Source organism: Bos mutus, chromosome 16 (assembly GCF_027580195.1).
Source record: "Bos mutus isolate GX-2022 chromosome 16, NWIPB_WYAK_1.1, whole genome shotgun sequence".
Classification (NCBI taxonomy): Eukaryota; Metazoa; Chordata; class Mammalia; order Artiodactyla; family Bovidae; genus Bos; species Bos mutus.
This window is the reverse complement of record NC_091632.1, coordinates 19,820,225-19,845,249: the sequence shown is the minus strand read 5'-3', so window position 1 is coordinate 19,845,249 and position 25,025 is coordinate 19,820,225. Positions and strand designations below refer to the sequence as shown.

General features: G+C 40.2%; 1 protein-coding gene across 1 annotated transcript; it reads right to left on the bottom strand.

Moving 5' to 3' along the window:
- Positions 1-2,236: 2,236 nt before the first annotated feature.
- Positions 2,237-23,392, bottom strand: IVNS1ABP (influenza virus NS1A binding protein). Its single transcript, XM_070384804.1, has 15 exons — positions 23,099-23,392; positions 15,899-16,121; positions 14,807-14,935; positions 14,416-14,585; positions 14,215-14,290; positions 12,694-12,867; positions 12,244-12,369; positions 10,759-10,866; positions 6,562-6,691; positions 6,108-6,332; positions 5,541-5,662; positions 5,320-5,446; positions 5,093-5,224; positions 4,795-4,968; positions 2,237-3,662 (listed from the first exon to the last, which is right to left on the bottom strand). Exons 3-15 carry the CDS (start codon positions 14,915-14,917, stop codon positions 3,409-3,411), a joined length of 1,929 nt encoding a protein of 642 aa, XP_070240905.1. The 5' UTR covers positions 14,918-14,935; positions 15,899-16,121; positions 23,099-23,392; the 3' UTR covers positions 2,237-3,408.
- Between the last annotated feature and the right edge of the window lie 1,633 nt (positions 23,393-25,025).

The window sequence follows — 25,025 nt, the reverse complement described above, 5'->3', positions numbered from 1 at the left end:
GTTTTATCTTGTTTTTATTCCTTAGTATTTCATTGTATGGATGTACCCTTCTATCCATTCAACTGGAAGGATATTTGAGTTTTCAGATTTTGGTGATTATGAATAAAGCTATTATATTCATACACAGGTTTCTCTAAGAACATGTTTTCATTTCACTTGGATAAATACTTAGGAATAGGGCTACTGTCTTAGAATATTTAACTATTAAGAAACTGTCAAACTTCCTAAAGTGTATCATTTTGCTTTTTATTTTCCTAATGATCAATGATAGTAAGCACATTTTCATGTTATTATTAGATTCCATTTATCAGTGTCTTTTTCCAAACCTTTTGCAGGATGTTTCAGTTTGTCTCTTAAATTTTTCTGACTCATTAAAATTTGGTATTCTGTGTTCATCTTTTTCTAAGCTAAAATTATATTAGTCCCATTATTCTCTCTGAGCAAATGTTTTGCCATCTATTCAGACATATGCCCTTTTTAGATTCTTGTATTCCTACAAGATATCAACCCTAGACATACCCAGCTTAATAACTGAACTTTGCTTCTCAACCTTATTTGAACCCCCAATAGAGTACTGAGCTTCTAACAGAAGCCTATTTTGTTAGCTATTGTGCTAGTAAAAGAAGCCATGAGCACGTCCCTCTCTGTATATACTATACTTACTGTTCAGTTTATCGTTGTTAGTCTTTGACTCTTGAGAAACTTCTGGTCTTTTATGAAGCAAACTGGTACTTCACAGTTATTTAACCTTCAGATGATTTATTCAGTGGGTCTCCTGCTAACAGGCCCAAATTTGTGGCCTGGCCTTACTAAGTATATGAGATTCATATATTGGTATTTCCTTGTTTTCTCAGTGAGAGACTCTTCAAATTTTTTGAAACAAAGCAAGATACAAAAAATACTAATACTATGGAGACTCTTTTCTGTGACTCACAGTCTTCTAACTGTAACTGTGGAGATGCAGTAATGTCCTATATGTCTCCTTTGCCTACTCTCTCAAAATTTTACAGGGTTTTTACAGATTATAGGGTATACTTGTCATTCAGTCACTAAGTCGTGTCTGACTGATTGTGACCCCATGGACTGCAGCATGCCAGGCCTCCCTGTCCCTCGCTAGCAAGGATTCTTGTACTAATCATATTTCCAAATTATCCTCCCTAAAATATGATTATGTAAGGAATTCTACATGTTGAAAATGGTAAAATATGTAAGACCATACTTAGAGGCCAAATATCAAAGCCCTATCCTTGAAAATCACAATAAAAGAAAATTCATACTTGAGTATAATCAATTGTTTTGTTAATTCAAACAGGTATTTTATAGTTTTTGCTACTGTTTTAAGAATCGGGTATGTTTCATGCATTATTACGACTGAGAATGGTTATTAACCAATATTTTTAAACTACTCTGAAACCCACATTGGCAAAAAACAAAAACAAATTCTTTAACTTATACTTAAGCTATGCCATTTTCTCCTTCTCTTAAAAAAAAAACAAAAAACAAAAAAAAACCTTTTAAGTGCAGATAAACAGGAACAACTGTTCAATGAGCACTTTTTTTTCCCCTTTATGGAAACTTCTTATATTCAAAATATACTTAAAGAACATAATTTTAGCTACCAGTGGCATCAATGGTAATATGATAAAACTTTGACCAAAATATTCCCACATATTATTTGCATTAAGCATGTTACCTAGGAATTGAGAAGTGATTTCAAGGATATCATAGTGACTCCCTCCAGTAAAATTTTATTTCCTTGTGCTAAATAAATAAAACATACACAGAACCTTATTAAAAAGTCCGATTCAAATCTGCCAACCTAGTTTCAGTCTGGAATGAAACTAGTGATAGTCAGGAACTACAGAGCCACCAGGCAAACTGATTTCCTTTCTTGGTGGTTCTTTGTGGAACAGAGGAGTGAACTAAGGTGTCAAAGCACCAGTGGAACACTTGGGGAAAAAACTAATTTTCTTCTTAACCCAACTTAAGACACTGGATAGTCATATGGTCCCAGGTGGCTCATGAGATTCCCATGTGCCTCTTTGCCTTCTCAGAGAAAAGCAAAAAATAAACAAAAAAACCCCCCAAACAACAGTCCTTATTTCAGATGTAAGATACCAGGTAAGTATTTTCCCACAAATAACTTAAGCTCATTGTTACTGGGAAAAAAATTTTAAAAATCACCCCCCAAAACTTTTAGTAATGAAAAAGAATACAAACAACTTTTGGAGAATAATCCCATGGTGCAAGGATTTCCTGCAAAGTACCTTTAATACGTTTGCATCAACAGCAAGCATTAGGATGTTCTAATTTTGGCACCGTAAGTTACATGTGTAGCATTACACAATACCAAGTCACCACTCCAACCAGTATTTATCCGAATGAATAGACAAACTGAACAAAGACAGAGTTCTGATAAGGCTGCATTCATAAACCCAGTACAGTTTAAGGTAATTTTTTCCCCACAATCAAGGACTGCTATTTTAGGATTGTTTTGTTAATGATAAAAAATAGGAATTATTTAGAAGATAAAATACTTCACTGTTCTTTACTGTTATATATAATATTGAGTGTTTTGCTATATAAAATACACCCCCAAGAAGTCAAAGTATTTAAAAACAGTGTATCAAATAAAAATCACAGCCATGTTACTGTTCAGCAACCCCATTCAAATAAACATTGGTATTGCATTCTCGAAAAAAAAAAAACCTGTAGCTAAGGCAAAAGTTCTGAAGTTTGTATTCTGTGAGTATAAAACACCTCACTGCATACTTTTAAGACTGCCACTCTGCTTCAGTAATTTGAACCTGCGACATGTTAACTTCAACAGGTAAAGAAAGTACTCTGCTAAGAATACAAAAAGTTATAAAAAGGCAATCATAAAAGATTAAACCTTGGTAGGCATGTAAGCTTCCTTTTAATAAAAACAAAAATAGTCACTGTCATCTAGTTAAATAAGTCTCTTTGTTGTAGAGTGTTCCAGTTACTGAAAAAGGGCCCTTGAAAAAACCCAACTGCCTATATCTTACCCTACCCCTCTTGCCCCATAATACACATTTGAGGAGAAAGAGTCATTTAATGTGCAAACTGGCAAAACAAATGTGGAGGAGAGGGGACTTCTTGAAATGACGTTCCCAATCAATTCTTGGTTTATTCTTTTACAATATCAACTTCCAAAAAGTAACCAAAGTAGTCCTAAAAATACACAAAACAGACCTTCATCTTTGCATTCCTTTCCCAATAAACACGAAAAGTATGTACAGCATGTTTAATAATATGCAATATGCAAAAGCTTTGTGTTGCTGTTAGCAACATCTATACCCACCCACCCTCCTTATTCACAAAGTGTACCTCTACTAAACACAATTACATCACTAAGCCTGTTAGTTTGAAAGGGTCTTCAATTTGTTAAAACTGGAAAATCTTGGTATAGGGGCTCCACTCATTTGACTCAAGGTTATAGACTTCCACCGTATTCAGAAATTCATTGCCATCAAATCCTCCCACTGCAAAAATTGTGTTCCCTACAGTTGTAATCCCAGCATTGCTCCGTGGTGAAGTCATGTTTCCCATCATCTTCCACTCATTTCTAGTTGGATCATACATCTCCACACAACTGATGGCATGAGAACCATCAAAGCCACCACCTACAAACAGTTTTCCTGAGAGAGAAGAGACAAGGTTAATCTGGAGAGGCTAAGAAAGAAACCCTTAAATCTGTCTTTTGCTAAAATCAGTGGTTCTCGGTAGAAAAGCCCGTTCATCCTAACTAAATGTGGCAAGCATTCCCTAGAAGCTGGGAATACAATGGAATAAAATTGATAAAAGCCCATTTGCACATGTAAGTCAGGCAATTTAAAGGAAGTGTAATTCTCACAACAGTTCTATGAGGTGGTTTCTATTACTGTCATATCACAGATGAAGAAATGAAGAACCCAGAAGTTAGACAACTTGCCTAGAGTGCACTGGAAAGTTTTCTATTAATCCAGTGCACAAGAATGAAGATTACAGGAAAGAAGGCTTAAATAACTGAACATTTTCTAGACCTTTCCAACTATATAAAATGGTTTTGCTACAGAAATTTATTCTTGGAAACAGGCAATGAAATGAACTATTTTCAAATATACATAGGCAGTTAAATTGTTAAATTATTTTCAAATAAAATGTTAGCATTAAATATTCTCTGTAGCTTAGGAAAAAACTTTTTTGGGGATTCTCAAAATCCTTATTTTCTCATCTGATTGTCACTTAGCCTACCTGTGTCCATGTACTTATGAAAGAATTGACAAGGCTCCCAAGGCCCAAGGCTGCAGGCCAGTGGGCTACTTACTGGTGTGCCTCCACACTTAGGCTCTTACCAGTAGAGCCACAAGCTTTGTTCCAAAATAAATATGTAAATCAATAAAATGGAAGCGAAAAGAAAGCTGTCTATATAAAATGATTTGGAAAGACTTGTTTTGCTTTCAATTCGGCATGGAGTAAACTAGATGATTTGTATTTCCTTTGTTTTACAAATTCTTGCTCTAAAGAAACAAACTCAAACTCCAAGATAATGCATCAGGAGTATGATTTATGGAAGAAGGTGAATATATTTATGCTATATACCCAGTACCGAGTCTCTGATTATTAGAAACTTCTAAAAGACAAACCACCAACCTTCACTGTGTCAGAAACGATGGCTGCTTCTGAACTCTTAATTACAACAGTGCATAGTTATTACTGACATTCTCTTGGAATTTTAAAACAAACTCTTGCCACTACCCATTCCTCAACTTTCCAAATCCCAACACTCACCGTCAAGAACAGCCACTCCAGCTCCTCGCCTAGCCACGTTCATGGATGCAATTAAAGTCCAGGTGTTGTTTTCAGGGTTGTAACGCTCTACTGTGTTCAGACAATTCCAAGACTCTGCGCCTCCAATTATGTACAAATAACCACCAAGCTCACAGACTGCAGACTGGTGTCTACCTGTAAGATCAAGTCAAACCAAAACTATTACTGTATCTCCCCAAAACTGTAAGTGTGCACTGCACATACCGCTGACTCAGAGGTCTTACAAAAAAAAATACTTAAAAAAAGAAAATCAACTTACGAATGTTAAGAGGTGCACAGCTCGTCCATGACTTTGTTATAGGATCAAATACATCACAGTTTTTCAGTCCTTTTTGACCATATGGATCTGATCCACCAACGATGTATAATTTCCCATTCAGAGCACACACTCCTACGTGAGTATAAAGTAAGGTTAAAAATGGATAACTTAATCATCATGCTTAAGTACAGTTTAAGTATTTGATTATCTCAGCAGGAAAGTATTACCTGCATTACAGCGGTTAGTTCTCAATTCTGGAACAGGAGTCCAGTCATCCATGTTTGGATCGTACATCTCTCCGCAACTCAGGTCATCTGAGTGACCATTTGATCCACCGACCACATAGAGCTGGCCCTAAGCCAAAGCGAGAGATGAGCACTTCTGCCATTGTGAAGTTAGCAGAAATGCTAAATGTGGGCTGCTGCTTCCTGCAAAATAATATACTTACCATGAGTACGGCCATTTGAAATCGTGCTCTTGGTGTCCTCATGGGAGCAAGAAAGGACCAATGATCTGTGTGTGGATCATAGCATTCAACTGTTCGAAGACACTCCTCTCGGTTATAGCCACCTGGTATAAGAACCACAAACAGTTATGTTTAAAATATTAAACTGGCCCAGGGTTTCTGGTCTAGAATGTTTCAAGTAATCTGTACAAAATGAGGTAAAGAATTTTCATCCACAAACTTAATAAGGCCCCATTTTAACTAAGTGCTTGTTAGAGCTGAATGACAAAATTATCAGTATAGGTAAACTGCTTTATCTTGGCTTGAAAATTAGGACACAACTACTTACTTTATAGTTTTTAAGGAATTAGAGACAGACATTAACTTGAAGATGAGGCGCTACAACAGTAGTGACTCTGTCATCTTAGAATGTGGTCAAGTGGAATGCCACAGAAGGCATATTAAACCTTGTCTTCCAAAATTTGCACGTCATTAGCAAGCGTAAACATTTGCTTAAGAGACTTAGCCAGTTAAAGCTTTTGGCTAAGTCACTCATCCTTCTGTTCTTACCTGCAGCTATGAGTTTGCCATTCATCTCTGCTGTCCCCAGACCAGATCGTGCATACTGCATAGGAGACATGGGCTTCTCTATGAGCTCATCTGGGTGCATCTCAAAACTTAAACTTTTAATGAGTTTTGGAGTACTTGTTGGTGAGCTCTGTGGGCTGTTTCGCCCATGAAGGAAAATGACACAGAAAATACCGTCCAGTACAGCCAGGCACAAGTAAGTGTTATCTGTAAGCACAAGAGTTCTGTGTTTTTAAAGATGCAATTTTTATTACTTTCGGTTGCTGTGGTGATCCTGCATTGGACTCCAGACTCCAGACAGGGATGACCTGTTACTCTTTTCCAAATTTAGTTGCTTCTGAATTTTTTCCTCGATCAACTTGATATGGTTCTAACTTAAAACTCCTTCTTAAAAAGAAATAAACCAAAGGCAATCTGACAAGTGTAATACACTTACTTGAAGTCTTCTCCGAAGCAACGATTTTCCACTCATGCTTAGGGCTTTGTATTGTAGCATTTGGAGAAGACAGACATCCAATGGAACTGCTACTTATCTGCTTATGGCCATTCTCACGTGGTGGCTTTTTCTGCAAAATCAAAAGGCAGCTACAGAAACCTAGCCAAAGACCATACCTGGTGTACCTTTGCTCCTGAGCTAGTCCACAACACTGAAAAAACACTTCGTACCCTTCACTTACGCATGACATTTACAGCACACCTAGACTGAACGCAAACCAACACTTTCTGGCTGACACGTTGTCACTGGCCTTGTTCCACCTCCACTTGACAAGGAAACAACTGTACCTACCCTGATCAAGAAAAAGCTCAAGTTCAACAATGAAAAAAACATTGCAGATCAAGTAGAAAAGTACTCAAGGGAAGAACAAAAGGAACCTCCTCCCTCATAATCCACATAAATAAGTATAGAACCTCCCGAAATATGTTATAAATCTAAAATAGCAAGAATTAACTAAAAGAATACATTTAACTATCTCCATGAAACTGCTAAACTTAACTAAATCATATGTACTGGTATCATCCTTCATACAATGTTAGCAAAAGTGAGCAGACATATCCATCCAATCTCTGAAAGTTATTTTATAGGAAAAAAGTGGCAACTACAAGAAACATTTACAACTGTATTTCTTTAGGATTGCCCTAAAGATATTATAGAGTGTTTTTTTAGACAAGTAAAAGTATGAGTCGTTCAGTTGTGTCCGACTCTTTGTGACCCCATGGACTGTAGCCCGCCAGGCTCCTCTGTCCATGGAATTTTCCAGCAAGAATACTGGAGTGGGTTGCCATTCCCTTCTCCAGGGGATCTTCCGACCCAGGATTTGAACCCAGGTCTCCCACATTACAGGCAGATTCTTTACCATCTGAGCTACCAGGGAAGCCGAGACAAGTTAAAACAACATCAAAACACAAAAGTAAAAAATGGTACTCAGATATTAATAAAGTAGTAACACTAACAGAATCAAACACTCATAAAGGAATACACAGGAACATAGAAGAGGGAGAAACGGGCAAAGCTGCAAATTTCCAAATGACTGTGATTACACTGTGCCCTCGTGTACGAATTCCCTTTGATGGTTTTCTTCCAATTTCTTGAGCCCTAAATACGTCTAAGGAATATGATCACAAGGCATCGGAAGAATCAAGACTACCCTGGCAGGAAGTGTCTGCTGAATGAACAGGTACCACCTTCAATACCTGGCCAAGTTTGCTCCTCTATTTTGGTCCCCAGGGCCAAAGCCACATGGGTAGGTAGGATCTCTAAAGGAAATTTCTCTTTAGAGTGGAAGAAGAAGGACATGTGACAATAGAGAAAAAGATTCTGGTAGCTACTTGAAGCTGGGAAAAAACTATCAAGTTTGGTGTGGGCAATTCAGCAAATGTGGTTGCAGTACAGAGGCTATTTTGAGAGAAGACAGAGAATGTATCATGGTAATGGTTTTTATCAAATTCCATTTACACATTATGTACCCAGGTATTATTGGGTACTTTATTCACATCATCTTTTTTAATTCAGGAAGGGCAATACACTTATCCATCTGATAGACAAAAATACTGAAAATCAGAAGATATACAATGCCTAAGGCAATAAAACAATAAAAATAAAAATTAGGAATTCTGAGTATAAAGCCACTCTTTTATACTATGATAGTCTTGTTTGTATCCTCTGCTAATAGCAGTTACAAGGTACATAAAACCCTATCCCAATCTGTGGGAAAAAGGAAGCCAAAGTAACACAAGATGATGATGGCTTTTACTGCAGTTAAGAAAACTGTTCTAATGTACGGCTTTGAGAGAAAAATCAATGAGAAAGAAAAAAGCATGGTAACAAGGATGACTACTTAGTGTTATTAACTACAAGCCTTATACAGAAATGCTGGTCAACTCCAGACATTTTCAAACCTAATTCTTTGCTTTATCTTCAAACTTTCCCATATCAACTCTTCCCATCAGCACACCCATTGGCCTACACTTTGCCTCTGAACTCCCCTCCCCAGGGGGGTGGTCCCTGGTGGCTTTTCCAGCCACCATCACTTCTCAAGCTAATCTTAACCTTCGTAACTTTTGGGAAATTACAACCACTAAAGGTTACAGAGTGGCTGCCTTAAAACCAGTGTAGATGAGAAACCCCTGACCTTTTTACATCCCCTCTGAGTATGATTTAACATAGTCAACAATTCAGTCTTTCAGACTTTTTTCTCCTATGTTAGCTAGCTTGAACACCACTCTGAGGCTAATGGCTACTTCTCGACCTCACTTCCTATTTCTAAAGCCTAGTGTCTCCTCTTCCTTCTTACTTCATTATCTCTATTCATGGCACGTCCTTTGAATGAGTCACACTTGTCAGGATCCTGCTCACCCTCAAATTCTTCCTTTTCCTTGATTTTCCCAAACAGTTACTAAGGACCTTTGCAACTAGAAACATCTAGTCTACCCTTTTCCCTTCTCCTCAAATCAAGGCTCATCATCTTTTTTTTTTTTTAACCTGAACCACTACTACTGCTTGTAATAGTCTACAGAGTGGTCTCACAAGCTTTCCTCTATCCTCTGCACCTGGTCATAAAAAATAGAAGGATTTGATGCTTTTAGTAAGTAAAAGACAAACAACCACACCCTCCCCCTCACCAAAATCAGTTGGAATTCCACAACCCAGAGAATGCCACCTACCAGTTCACTGTCTAAAATACGACTAATGGACTTACAGATCTCGGCAGTATGGAAACAACCATAATTTGACCAGTCCCCCTGCTGCTGGACCGTTGCCCAGTTTTTCACTATTATTAAAGTTGTGAAATGTGTTTGTTCAGTTCACTCTACTCCCTTGTCTAAAATTCTTTGAAAGCCCCCCACTACTTGTAGAATAAAGTATGAAGCCCCAATCAGACTATATTTACCGACTTTTCCAGTTGTGAGACCTGCAACTCCAAGAGAATCTCCTTGTCCAGGTATCCTTTGCTACCTGACACGCCTCTATCTGCAAACTCTTCTATATCCTTAGACTGCTCAAATGTTGCCTCCACTGTGAAATTTCCCTGGTTTTTCCTCTCTTGTTCCACCCTCCCTGAATGTCTTTTGTAGGTAATGCTTATTAGTCTGTTCTGATTTACCTCCTCCTGTAAGGTCCTGGAAGCAGAAACTGTTTCTTACACGTTTGGGGGCCCTCTTAGGTAACATCATGGCCTTCTACTTAGTAGGCATTCAACCACTGCCTGATCAAAGAGTACTTTAAAAAAAAAAAAGTCAACCTATGATGTTTGGAGACAAGGGGAAAGATAGCCTCAACGTTCAGAATGCACAAATTTACACCCAAAAACTTCTGTGAAAATAAAAATGTCCAGCCACTACTGACACAGAACACCTAATAACATCACCATATAGGTTGTTTTCTGAGTCTACCATTTACCTTTTAATTACTAAAGGGAAACATCCATTAATTTGGGTCAACTCAGCCTACTTTATAGTTCACCCCTCACAAATACAATGCTAAGCTAAAGGCCAAACAAAAACAATACATACTCTATAACCATTTACATAAATTTCAAGCATGGGCAAACTAAGGTAATGTTCAGAAGTTCAGATAATGGCTCCCCCTGGGGTAGCGTAGGGCAAGTGACTGGGAAGCAGGCAACAGGAAGGCTTACAGAACGCTTGAAATCTTCTCTTCTTCATCCAATAAGTTTTTAAACCAAGGGGTTTACCATGTGACACTTATGATCTGTACACTTTTCTCTGTTATTTGCCCATAAACGAAAAAAGTTTGTACCTGGATTTATAAAACTTAGGTTTAACAGTCATTCCTCTGACAACTATTTTTTATGGTCCAACCAAAAAACCAAAGCATTTCTATGTTGCTTCATCTTATTGGCCCTTTTTCTTACTATTTGAAAATCCTATTTGATCGAGACACACACACAAAATTTAAATGGGGTTTCCTAGTTTGCTGTGCTAATTTCTTTTTATGTGGCAAAAGTGGTAGTAATGCTAAGAAAGATAGGCTGGTTTTTCTCCCGCAAATGTTTCTGTCCAGTTATACCAATGATGTTCTTTCACTTTCCTTTATTAAAGGAAAATTTCAGTAGACTATAAAATGCTCTAATCAAACTTTAACCTGAGGTTACCTCAGATGTGCATTGTGTACCTGCACAAACTGAATGTGGTCATCATCACTGCCAAACACCTCAGCCTGTCCATCTAGTAGGTTCCCATCAAGCAGCTTGTGATCAGCTGAGTAGTACAAGGTTTGAACCTGCAAAACAGCAACAGAACACCCATGTGGCTACTGTCTCCATGGCTACTCCACTAGTATGCAGATCACACCACGCCTCACGGCAACCTCCAGTGTGCTTCTTGGATTCTTGACATCTTACTCTGGCAGGATCCCCAAAGTAAAGAAAACATGTCATGGTGGTAAAAATAAAAATAAAAAAAAGCAAAAAATAAGATACAGAATCTTCTAATACTGGCTGAAGAATCCTTGGCTTGGCTGGCTTGAAAGAAATCTTCATTTTTTTTCATAGCTTCCATGATACAGCATTAAGAAAAAAAAAGGGACCAGTACAATATATACACTCTTAAAGAATGTACATATTTACAATAAAGCACTAAATATGGTTTACACCTTCGAAGATAAGTGGCCTAATATGTATGAACATATTTCTGTCCTGCAGGCGATGTCAAAAAAAGAGATAAGAAACAACACAAATGCAAGAGTTCCGACGACCTCCGCAGCTGCCTCCCTGCCTCCCTTAACGATGCAAACACATGGTTAATGCATCTGGTTTTCAAGGGGGAACCAGACAGAATTTAAAGATCACCTCTTCGCCTTTTTAGAGTATAATGATAACCGCGTTTCTAAAGGCCTAACCGGTTTGGTAATAAGCCTTTCGTGTATCTGAAAGGCTTAAGTGGAGGGATAAACTCAAGGTCAACTCCACTGTTTCACCTGCATGTTTAATTCCCATCATTTCTCCGTCGATTTTTCCTTGTGTATTTTTTAAAAAGTAGCCCAAGTTAAGTGAGTGACTCTATGTATGAACAACACCATTGAAAGACACAAAGCTTTAAAGATAAGAATCCTGTAAAGGAGTAAACACCATTAAATCATCATCGTTCTCTGCCCACAGCGGATTTTTCTTAGGAGAACTGGGGCAGGACTGCTGCTTCTTTACGTGTCAATACACTTGAGGATTCTTCTTGTTTCTTCAGTCTTGGGTATCCTAGTTTTGTTAATAAACCTATGGGGAGATAAATCAATGGGGAGGAACAACCATTAGAAGCTTTTACCTACTTGTCAAATTTAAAGCAAAAACCTGTGAAGAAAAATTAAGAATCTACAGAAAATTTCAGTACCACCTCCCATGTCTAAAGCAAATTACATGCTACTTTAAAGAAAGTTAACAGCACATAATAAGCAAAGAAATAAAAAAAAGAAAAGCAGAAGACCAAACTGAACAGTTCATTCAGCTCACCTGGACACCCCCCCTGTTTCTCAGCTTAGGGGTACCTATAGCAAAATTTAAATTCTTTAGGGTCATTGTTATAAAATAAAAGTGACAGGGAATCCTTCATGTTATAGCAAAAGTATTTTTAGTAACTGTTGAGTCCCATTTACTTTAAAACTAACCTCCTCCATCAGCTCTTCCAGACTGTCTCCATTCTCCCAGATGCTACGCTGCACCCAGTTGATTACCTTTGTGTACAGTTTGCCATTACTGGGCAAGCAAACAGTATCTTCAAGCATTACTTCCAGCTAGAGTGGGGAAAAACAGACACAGATCAGTGTCGAGGCTCTTAATTCTCTACTTCATAACAAAGTGGTCACAGATGCCCATTACACTCCATACATTTATTCTAATTTATAAGAATTATAAACCAGTAGCCAAAGAAAGAAAAGTAAACAAACAGGTAGGAAGAAACCTTTACACGGCTAAAAATAACATCACTTCAATGGACTGTCATTTTCATAATCGTTACTCACTTGCTTGAAACATGAACAAAGATTACATTCTTGGAACTAAATAGTTATATCTCTTTATAGATTTACCTTCACATCTTTAATCTTTATATATTTTACCTTTAGCCGTGGAAGTTTAAGAAACTCTTCCTCTTCTGAAATTTGTAACAAATGTTCCTGAATGTAAGCATCAACCTTATTCAACAAACGTGAGTCTCCCATACAACTTGCAAAATTTCGGTAAGAGATGCAGCTGGTAACATCCATTCTAGATAGTAAATAATCACCACAAACCTTGGGGAAAAAAATACAAAGTGTCAACATTTACACACACTTTATTTAACAAATATTTAATATTCCTTGTAAGTACTATGAGACAATATAAAAATTAATCAACAAAACTCACTGCCTTAATAGAACAAGTTAAACTGTAGGAAGAATGAAGTGAAGTGAAAGTCAATCAGTCATGTCTGACTCGTAGTGACCCCATGGACTGTAGCCTGCCAAGATCCTCTGTCCATGCAATCCTTCAAACCAGAAAACTAGTGTAGGTAGCTGTTCCCTTCTCCAGGGGATCTTCCCAACCCAGGGATCGAACCCAGGTCTCCCACATTGCAGGTGTATTTTTTACTGTCTGAGCTACCAAGGATACATGTATATAAACAATAACATCAAAGAAGAACATACAAATACATAAGTTGTTTAAAATGCAACAAATTGAAATGCTATGAAAATGTACATGAAATGTTCAGAGAAGTATCTCCCACTAGAATGACAGACAAGGCTTCATAAAGGAAATTATCTGAACTGGCCTCTAGAGGGGAAATGATGTTGAATGCAGATAGGTACTAGGCAAGATGCTGCAACAGTTTAGTTTGGCTAGAACAAAAGATAAGAAAATCAGGAAATATTTTGGAGGAATAGCAATTAAATCAGGGAGAACCTGGAATGCTAACCTGAAGGACATGTGCTATAAGCACAGAAGGGTTTTTAAGCAGAATGACATGAGGAGGGGAACAGGAAAACTTCTTCCTAAGGGGCCAGATGGTAAGCAGCTTAGGCTTGTGGGCCTTACTTTCTCACAACTATTCCACTCTGTCACTGCAGGCAGAAAGTAGCCATAGACCACCTGCAGTGGAGAGCTCTGTTACAATAAAACTTTAAAAAACTAGGCAGCTGGCTTAAGGCTTGCAGTTTACTGACCCCTACACTACAGGATTAAAAGCTTTTTTCTTCTATAAATTATTAATGCCACTTCTCAGTGGCATTAAATTCTAGAAAAAAAACTTCTAAAGAAGAACTGAGAAATGTAGAAGAATCAAGAATTAAGGGTATGAATTATATGACTGAGAACTATCAAGACTGTTTTAATTCATGTTATCAGAGACTGACATGGATACCCTACCAGAGAAGGCTACTGAAAGAGCAAGACTGTAGCTTGAATTATCTAAGAGGAAGTGTGACCGTTACTATAGCTAAACAGTTAAAATTATATACATACTCACATCTCTAGGGAGGAAAAGGGGTCATTTTCAAGTTCTTGAGACCAACAGATGTCTTATGACAAATTATACAAACTAATTATATAAAGTAAGACCCCCTAGTAACATTACTCCTTGTATATTACTTCTGTTACTCTACCTGCTTTACACGGTCCATCTTCAGCTTTTTTGCTGCAGAATAAACATCTTTGACTAATTCCTTATCAGCTTTCAACCTATTGGAAAAAAAAGGTTCTATATCATTTATCATACCATGGCCTTAAAACACAGATTCTTAAATAAATTTAGAGGGACTTGGAATTTCATTTCCTAGTTATATGATGTACTTCAGAGAACTTACTGAGCAGTGTAGGCATAATTCAACAAGACTTCAACAGCTTCCGGATTGAGATCATCAAACTTAACATGAGAAACTCGGTGAGGATCACTGTCACTATTAAAGATTTCAAATAAATAGGGACTGCAGCAGGCCAGGACTGCTCTGTGTGCTAACATCTCATGGCCACAGACCTGCAACATCAGGCATTAAAATTAGAAGCACTGTGGACTATGTATTTCTCTAACTAATTACTACATCGTATCCTTCATCTTATGTTTCTAGGTAAATCATTGTCTTTTAAATTTATTTCATTAAATGCCTCTTATGAGAAAGAAAATAAGTCAATCCAGGAACATACGGTTTTCAGTAATGAAAGATCAGTTCTGTAAGTTTCCAATTAAGTTTTAAATACCTGAAGTCGAACATCACAGAACTGCCCACTTTTCCTCAGGGCATTCAATTTGGCAACAGAAGATTCAATGAAATTTTCATCTTCGAACATTAAATATCCATTGGGAATCATTTTTCCTTTTAAATTTAGCTAAAGGGCAGAAATAAAGCCAAGTTATTTTTACTTATAAATGGTGATTTTTATAACATTTTGAAAAGTAATACAGTATCTTTAATTTTCAAATTCCATCCTATCAACAATACATAAAAATTTATCACACAAGAACGTTGCTAAAACAACGCTGGCACTGAATGTCCAAGCCTTTGTACCCCTATACTTTGGTCCTAAGTCTTTTTAGGAATTCGTACAGTAGTGGTATGATATCCTAGCAATTTTGGCCAGGTTTCTATTAGTACACACACTGTGAAGGGGAAGAAAATGGAAACCAAGCCCTCCCCAAATCCATACAACAAGCAACTGAAAAGTCTGGAAGGATGTGAAGTGGTCATTACATACAGATTCCTTGGACTGGGGCTACAGTCACTCCTTTACTCACAAATGAGAAAAACTGATATAAGACTAACTTAAATTCTGTTCCCTTTGCTCTACTCAATATTCTATGATAACCCATAGGAGAAAAGAATCTAAAAAAGAAAATGTATGTGTATGTATAACTGAATCACTTTGCTGTACACCTGAAACTAACAACATTGTAAACTGACTATACGCCAATAAAATTAAAATAGTTTAAAAAATTCTGTTCCCTTTCCATGTTTCATTTATTCTAAACTACTTGTCTCATAACAATACATGTTAGAAATGTATGTTCTTTAAAAAATTTTTTTCATTTCACTTTTTCCTGTGAACAAATGGATTAATGGCTACACAAAATACATCATCAAAAAGTGGTAAAAGAAGGGTTCAGTTTGAAGTAAGTGATTTATTTAAATTCAAAACAGTTTACAGAAAAGAAAACAATAGAAAAAAAGTTTTTTTTCTACAAATACTATTGACTTCTCCGCCTTTTAAAAAAATTATGAAAGGATGCTGGTGTACTTGGCACAGTCTTTAGGAAAAAAAAATGTGTGCACTGACCACTGAATATTCACTTACCTGCTATACTGGTGAGAACTGTTATTTCTGGGATGCTTTAAATAATCCACGGACAAAGGAAACTCAGCACTTCGGCGAAGTATGAAGACAGGTGGTTGAAGTGAAGGCAGAGGAGTCTTAAGCTCTAATGGTGATTCCAAAACTATCAGGCTTGAAAATGATGTAATCAAGTCCTTTAAAGCTATAGACACGAATTTCTTCTGTGATAATCATGCATCATAATCTGTAATAATGAAAATTTTTGGATATTCAGAATGATCAAAGAATGTAATTGATCTAGGCAGATCATGCTAAGTCCTGATCTTAAAGACATTTCAAGGTAAATGGCACAATACAGAATATAATACAAATGTAACTATACATAAATATTTTCATTTAACTTGCAACCACTTGGGATTGAAAAACAAACCAAAACTCTCCCCAGAGGGCAGGAGCTAGTAACTTATCAGTTAAGTGAGATATACAAGAACAAATGTAAATATTGGTTAATTCTAATATTTGTTACTGTGAGATTCTAATTAATACACAAACACGTGATCCGTCTGCTTTCACCAACCAGCAGTAACCTTCATTGTTTCCAGACGTGTACACAATGTTCCACTCAAACCAGATACTCTGTTTCCCAAACATGCTCTGCGTACTTCCTCATCTCTGTACCTTTGTTCAAGTTTTATTTTCTTGGAATACCCTTAACACAGCCTCTGCAGATGACATCTTACCTTCATAGAGCCCCCACCAGATCCCCCCAGCTGAGAACATAGTTTCTCTCCATCCTCCACATACTGCACCCTCTCTGAAAGTATGTTTGTGTGATCTTCCAGCTGGTCTATTCTGGGCTGTGTACCTGCTTATCTTCCATGATTCAAGGTCCCTTGAAAGCAGAGCCTCTGTCTTGTTTATCTTTGTATCCTTCCCACCACCTCCCGACGCGCCGCCCCCCCCCCCCCCCCCTCCCCTGGCCCAAAGCAAGTAGCCTAGAAACCTGTATAAAGATAAGTTATTTGTTGAAACAAACTAAATAAACAAAATGGAAAATATTAATGTCTGTGCTTTATGTGATCATTTTTTCTCATATACAGTAATAAACTACCAACAGAAAGTTATAGTTCAAATCAAATCTGCAAGGAAATCACACTCAATCCTCCTACCTTCTCTTTCCCCCTTATTTTCACACCATTAAATAAAGTGTCAAAGTCCGCTGGTTCTTATTTTTTTAATTACCTGAAGAAGTGAAGTGAAGTCGCTCAGTTGTGTCCAACTCTTTGCGACCCCATGGACTGTAGCCTACCAGGCTTCTCAGTCCATGGGCTTTTCCAGGCAAGAGTACTAGAGTGGGTTGCCATCTCCTTCTCCAGGGGATCTTCCTGACCCAGGGATAGAACCCGGGTCTCTGGCATTGTAGTCAGATGCTTTACCCTCTGAGCCACCAGGGAAGCTAATTACCTGAACTGCTTTTATACCAGTGTCTAATTCTGCAAACCAGAACTAAATAAATTATTTGAAAGATGTGCATATTTTTAAAAATGGAAATCTTAAAATTACCTGGATTCTTATATATCAATCAAACCCACAACTCAAACAATTATGTTAATATGAATGGTCTATTACCCCAGAACCCACTTAAAGGCTAATCCAGTTCTATTTCAACAAATTACCATATTAAGTTCAACAGTAGCACAACCTGAATCCTGTATGCCTTCACTGGTTTCTCCATAGCTTAGATTTTATCTCAAAGAAACCTGAGTATTCGGACCTCAGTTGGGACTGTTGTCAATGCTTATACCTGCAATGAAACTATTTCATACCATCGTGTAATACTGATTTCCTCTGCTGTTCACTTGCATCTAGATTAGTTAATTCAGCTCTTCTTAATTCTATGTACAGAGAGAACGCACTATCTAAAAGAAACCTTAAACATTTCCAGCCAAGACCTAGCCCAAGTTAGGAAAATCTATGCAAGGGTGAAAGGGAGGAACCTTTCTATGCAAGTTATGTTAGAAATGATGTAAGTGTATGCCCTCTCAGAAACAAAACACAAATGGAGATTTGTTAGTATTTTAAGCCTTGACTGGTTTTATTCAGTATTTCTTTGTAAACTAACCTTGATTTAATCAAGAATAAAAAAAAACGGCATCTATACACAAACACTTGCTTTATTGCACTTCACCGTAGTGTATTTTGGGCTTCCCTTGTAGCTCAGATGGTAAAGAATCTGCCTATAATGCAGGAGGCTGGGGTTTGACTCCTGGGTTGGAAGATCTCCTGGAGGCGGGCATAGCAACCCACTTCAGTATTCTTGCCTGGAGACTCCATGGACAGAAAAGCCTGGTGGGCTACAGTGCATGGGGTTGCAAAGAGTCGGACACGACTGAGTGACTAAACCACCAAAGTACTGTACTTGACAAACACTGCTCCCCCTCACCCCCCGCCAACCCCTCCAAATTGAAGGTTTGTGGCAACCCTGCATTGTCAGACGATGGTCAGCATTTTTCAGCAATAAAGTATTTTTAAATTAAGGTATATAAGTTGTTTTTAAAGATAATGCTTTGGATACTTAACAGACCCAAGTATCCTATAAACATAACTCTTATATGCACTGAGAAACCAAAAAACTCATGTGACTGCTTTATCACAGTGCTGTGCAATCACACTCACAGGATCTCTGAGGGTATATTTGATAGTGCCAAAGTTCTACCTAAAATTCATCTTGGAAAACAACAACAGAAACCCAGATGGTTAAAAATCACTTTAGTCCTTTGGGAGAAAATAGCTCAGTTGGTAAAGAATCCGCCTGGTATGTGAGACACCCCGATTCAATTCCGGGGTTGGGAAGATCCCCTGGAGAAAGGAAAGGCTACCCACTCCAGTGTTCTTGGGCTTCCCTTGTGACTCAGCTGGTAAAGAATCTGCGTGCAATGCAGGAGATCCCGGTTTGATTCCTGGGTTGGGAAGATCCACTGGAGAAGAGATAGACTACCCACTCCAGTATTCTGGCCTAGAGAGTTCCATGGCCGAGTCTATAGGGTTGCAAAGAGTCAGACATGGCTGAGCAACTTTCACGTCACTGGAGAAAATCTGGAGCAACTCTTGCCATGCACATTTGTACAATGTTATTAGTTCTGCAATAGAGCACCTATTTAGTCGTTGAGTCATGGCCGACTCTTTGCAACCCCACAGACTGTAGCCTGCCAGGTTCTTCTTCTGTCCAGAGGGTTTTCCAGGCAAGAATACTGGAGTAGGTTGCTATTCCCTCCTCCAGGAGATATTCCCAACCCATGGATCAAACCCAGGTCTCCCACATTGCATGTGGGTTCTTTATCATCTGAGCCACCAGGGTAGTACTAGGTGATTTTCTAGTAAAGCAAAGTCTCAATATGAACCTCATCTCTTTGATGTCTGCTGATTAGTACAGCCCTACTTGATTTCAAAGGCTAATTCAAGTTCACTTGACATTTAAATTAATGCAATAAACTTAATTACTGTGGCCTCACTGTGTGCCCCTTCTTTCACCCACCCCCAAACTGGAGGAGGTCACATCAACTTCTGCCTGCAAAAAACCATGTCTTTCAAAGTTCACATTCACTCTCACTGAAGTCAGCATGGGCAAACCAAGTTTTAAGCCTTTCCACAAATTCACAGATCTTCATCTGGTCTATGAAACTCGATGGAACAAACATGTGGGGAGAAGGGGAGAATTTTTTTTTTTATATATTTGAAAAGCCAAGGCAAAAGCTCCAACATCCCAGGCTTATAGAAAAGTATAAAATTTAGAATTTTATTTGATATTTAAAAAATACATTTGACAAATCCACTTTTAAAATGAAAACTGAAGTCAAGTACAATATATTCTGGTAAATACACTGCAGTTTCTTAATGTGGTCAGTGCAAGGAAAGAGAGACAGACAACTCATATATAAATAATTCAACTGCTTTAGTAAAACCCAGGAGTTCACATGTTACCAAAGCTCCCCCAAAGATTAGCTTAACCCAAATACAATTCAGTAAGTCTTATCAAAGAGAAGTTTAAAAAAAAAAAAGCCATAGATCTCCCTCAACATTCTTGGGCTTTCAGTAAGAATAAGATAAAATGTTATCATCAAACTTTTAAAGCATCCTAAAAAAACCTCAAGGCAAATTACAAGCTTATTTAAGCTTCAAGGCAATCTTTTGAGGGTAGCCAACTTCAAGAACAGACTTTAGAATACAAAGAAAATCTACAAATCTTTTTAAAACTACAAGTTATAGATTCCCAATATCTGAAATGATCCATCTATATACACCAAAACTCACCAGACTCACTCACCCACTCCATGCCATTAACCTCGTTGTTCTGTAGTTCTTACATCCCACATACACTTATGGCTCCAAACAGATGGCAGACAGTTTGGAATGCGATGTTCATGACACAACAGAGCTAACTCCATTCCCCAGCCTCGCACACTCCACGGACCAATCAGAAAGACAGACAAGCCAAGCAGTGAAAACAGTTCACACAAAAGGGGGAAAAGATGGGAAAGCACAAATATTCCAGAAACTGCAACAATGTCTGTTTCAACAGACTGCAGTTTGCAGGATGCATATGGTAAATAGTAGGAGAGGAAGTAAGAGATCAATATTAAGATGATTTAGACAGAGCAGAATTTTTAGCACAGAGGCACAAGATACTAGCAGAAACGTGGAGGTGGTCTAGAGGAATGGGTAAAAAACATGGAAATTATTATACCCTTGCTTATCCTACCAAGGCAACTGATATTTTAGAGAAGATATTTGGCATTATTATAAAACTCAATATCAAACTTAGAACTCAAAAAGTGTAACAGACATTTTTAGTTTACTGCATGCTTAAAGTCGGGAAGGAAAAGAGGAATTTGCTTTGGGATATTTATACAGCTGATGCACCTGTTGGGCATCCAGGTTGATGCCAAAAGTAAGGATAGTGAGGTGTAGGTTTCGAAATCATTTACAAGGTGGTAATTAAAATTTCTGCTTAAAGGTGGCAGAGGATGAGATGGTTAGATAGTGTCACTGACTCAATGGACATGAGTCTGAGCAAACTCCAGGAGATAGTGAAGGACAGGGAAGCCTGGCATGCTGCAGTCCATGGAGTCGCAGAGTCAGACAAGACTTAGCGACTCAAGAGCAACAACAAATTAAAGTTCACCAGTGAATATAAGAATGTATTTTCTGTGATTCTGACAGAAAACAGAAATCACTCCCTTATTCGTTAATTCTTCCATTTACACTCCCAAGCACAAGGTAGGGGGATTCCCAACCTTCTTGTAGATTTGAGTATACGACCATAATGTTGAAAAGTCAATGAAATGATTTTTAGGAGTACTTCGTCTAACATGAATGATTAAGACAGTTCCCCAACAGAAAAACATTTTACAATAAAAAACCGGAACACTTATTTGCAAAATATATTCAACTGCCACCTAAAACATTCTTCAAGCAAGAAAAAACAAAACCCCACTCCAAAGGAAGTAGCAAAAAGACACTAATTTAAAACCCAAACCTGGAATGCTGTTTTGAGGGCAAGAGGTGGAAAAACAGAACTACAAGTTAAGATAAATTAAGAAATTAATATGTATTAATTAATGACAGAGATTTCAAATATTAGGAAAATACAGAGGAAAATCATTCTGGGTCTCTTTTAGGTCAGGGATGCTAGTTCAGTTTTCTCTCTCACTACAAATTACAGACATTTGACAAGTAGCCTGCCAGCTGGTATTAAATTATGGTATTCTCAACCCAATTCTAAATAGTGTACGCCTCACCTTCTGATACACAAATAATGACTGCTCCTTCAGCATCTTTCAGAAGTTTCAGCATGATTATGCCTAAAGCTGTTCATCAATATTTTCTTTTCCTTAACCGCCAGTGCTAGAATAATTGAAAGAAAATACTGTCTCAGCCTAGTCCCTGCTACACTTGAACTGTTTAGAGTAGTACTAAGCTTGCCGAGTTGTTATTTACTAGTGGACAGAAGGTCACCACACACACAGTCCTCAAAGAACAGCTTGATGCCAGGGTGTTCCAGCCCTCCATCACTGACAACAGATACTGGGTAACAAAATAAATCCTTTAATCGGCCTCTGATTTCTACGATTTCTACTTACTAGTTTTTGAAACGGCAGCGGGCTCAAACAATAGATCTAATTTGTATTGGGGGAAAAGTAAAATTTCTGAAGTATTTGTGGTTCAAGTTTCCCTAGGGCTAACCCTCAATCTGATCCTACTGCCTGATAGTTTCTTACCATCATGAGCTTACAACCAGAGTCGCTACGCAAAATGCGCAGAAGGACGGAAAAAGAACAAACCTCTCTGCTGATTTTTTTGGGCGGGGGGAGGGGGGAAGGGGGGTGGTGCGGGGGTGCGGCGGGGATGGGAAACAAAGCGGCGAGGGCCCGAGTGGCTGCCCGGAGAGCCCTGCAGTCCCAGGCCTTCATCCTTGCGCGGCCCGGCAGGAGACCACTCCGAAGGCCAGGAGGCAAGGCGCCCAGCGTCTGCACACCCCCGCCCGGGATTGGCCCGGCCCGCAGTCATTCAGCGCCGACACGTCAGGGCAGCAGCTCCCTCCCTCCTCCCGCCCCCTTCTCCCCGCGCTTGGCAAGAAAAGCGGGCAACGTGGAGCGGGAACAAAGGACCCGCGGCCCACGGCGATCGGGAGCGCGGTGCCACCCTACCCCAGACCCGGGAGCACCGACTGGGCCCTGGGTAGGCTCCCCTCCCACAGTCGCCGGGTCCTGCGAGGGCTCAGGAGAGAATCCAGACCCCGGGCAGACACCCCCCCCACACACACACTAGGCGGGGTTCCTGACAGCAGAAATGGAGATTCCCGCGCCCTCCTTCCGGAAGGTCTTGACCCAGCCCCCCCGAGGACCCCCTCAACCCAAAACTTCTCGTCCCTCCCGCTCTGCTTCTTCGGCCGCAGCGCTATCCGAGGCGGCCCGCCACCCGCCTTTGGCCGCTGACGCGACCGGACAACCACGGCAGCGCCTGGAGCGCGGGGTCCGCGCGGCGCCGGCTCCTCGTCCACAGAGAGCAGCGACTGCGGCGACTTGCCGACTCCTGCACCCCGGGGATCCCGCACCGCTCCGCGCCTCCCACCCTCAAACCCCAGCCGCCCGCTCCATGCGCCAGCTCGGAGTCAGCCTGCCCTTCCTCCCCCGCCTCGTCAGTGGGACCAGCGCAGATTACCTGGTTCATCTCTAAAGAGATGAAAAAACTCATCTCTGGAGCTTCAACGGGGAGCAGGAGGAAGCGGGCGGGAATCGGCCCAACCGAAAGCGCCTCGAGGCCGCGAAGGAGGGAGTGACCGAGCGAGGAGGGGAAGAGCCCACAGCTCCTCGGAGTCTGTGAGGCCGGGAGCGCACCGGGAAGTCGCCTAGACCTGCTCGCTCGCTCGCTCGCTGGCACAGCCGCGCTGGAACCGCAGGCGGCGAAACTCTGCACAGCAGCCCCGAGCGACCGCCCTCCACGCGCGTCCCGGAGACACTGCCGCCGCGGCGGCCCGCGCGCGCCGCACCCCCGTAGCACGTCACCACGTGCACCGCCTTCGCCGCGGTCTCCGCAGCCGCCAACGCCTCCCCGACGCTTCCGGCTGGAGAGCCGGCAAATGACCGGCGAGCGCAGCAATATCGCCCTCGAGGCCCCGCCCACCTATGGCCCCGCCCCCGCCGCCCCGCCCTTCTCCCCAGCCCTGTGCGGTTCCGTCCTGCGCAGCTCAACTAGGTCAGCGCAAGGTGATCCCTGAGAGAGGGGGGGTGCTTCGGACGCGCTGCCTTCCTTATCGCGCCGTCCGCCCTCCTTTCCCTCACCCCGGCACCCTCTCTTCGCCCCTTCAGACAGTACGGGAACTGGTTGCCTCCAGGCGCCCTCACCTGTTCTGCAGTCCCTGGAGGCACAATAGCTTGACAGATGAGACATGGGAGATTAGGTTTTTCGGCGTCAAATGTCCTTACAGGCAACCGCCCTAGACCGGAGCTGGCCGCAATGGACCTAAGAGTCTGTAGCAGCCAGTCTGCCGTCACCTTTGTGGGTGGTGGTGTGCGGGGAGAGAGCGTGGTGATTGTGAGGAACAACAGAAGCTCGCTGACAAAGAGGGGCGAGAGGATTCAGTCACTTTTGAGAAAACCATTGGAGAGGTCAGGGAAGACATAGTATTGTATCAGCGTTGCTGTGGAAATCTGTTTACATCTGCTTTTCGTTCCCGAGATCTTTTTTTGTCCGAGTGCAGCTCTCCTCTCAGAGACACTGAGTCAGTTCTTTGCTGGACTTGCCCTCTTGGAGAAAGAGAGTAACCTTGAGAACAGATAGCAGCCTTATTTCCACCGCCCCATCTTGCCCCCAGAAGGCGAACCTGTTAAGGGGAAGGGAGACACTTAAGACACTTGACAGCAACTTCATGTGACTCTGAAGGGCACACTGGAAAGTTTCCTAGATTGAAGGTGAGGGGATTTTGTGAGGTAAACTTGTTTAAGAGTTTGGCAAAGGCTTCCAGGTTAATGTGTTAGCTTATCCTGATTTGGCCAGGGCACTTAAGCCATCTACGCCTAACCTTGTTTGTATCTGATCCCTGAGCTTAGAGGATATTTCTAGGAGCTCTTCGTCATCAGTCATCACTTCCTACTACTCTTTATCATTAACTATTTCATGTACGCTTATGGGAGCAGAAAAATGTAGGGGCCTTTCATCTGCAATAGAAGCTTTACAACTTTTATTCTAAAATATTGAAGCAAGGAGACTTTTGTTTCCAATTCAATTGTGGGTGGAAACGAGGACCTAAGATATCTATTAGTATGGTTCTAGAGGAGAAAAAGACTGACATTTGCCACTGGGCTCTTGTTTTTGTCTTCAGATAATTGACAGAAGTGTTCACTTTTATTGCAAATGAAACAGAGTACGTACCTTTTACCTTCTTTTAATACCATAGACTTCATCCTTCCAGAGAGAATGAACTGCCCACTTCAAGTAGGCACATGACTCTGTGGCCTGCTGTACACATGGTCCCTCTTGCTGTACTCTTAACAGTGCCTTTGTGACCTGAAACAGTCAACACTTTCTTAAAGCTACAGCATGATCAGTCAATGCGTTTTTGCCTCATGTGGAATTTCACATTTGTGTA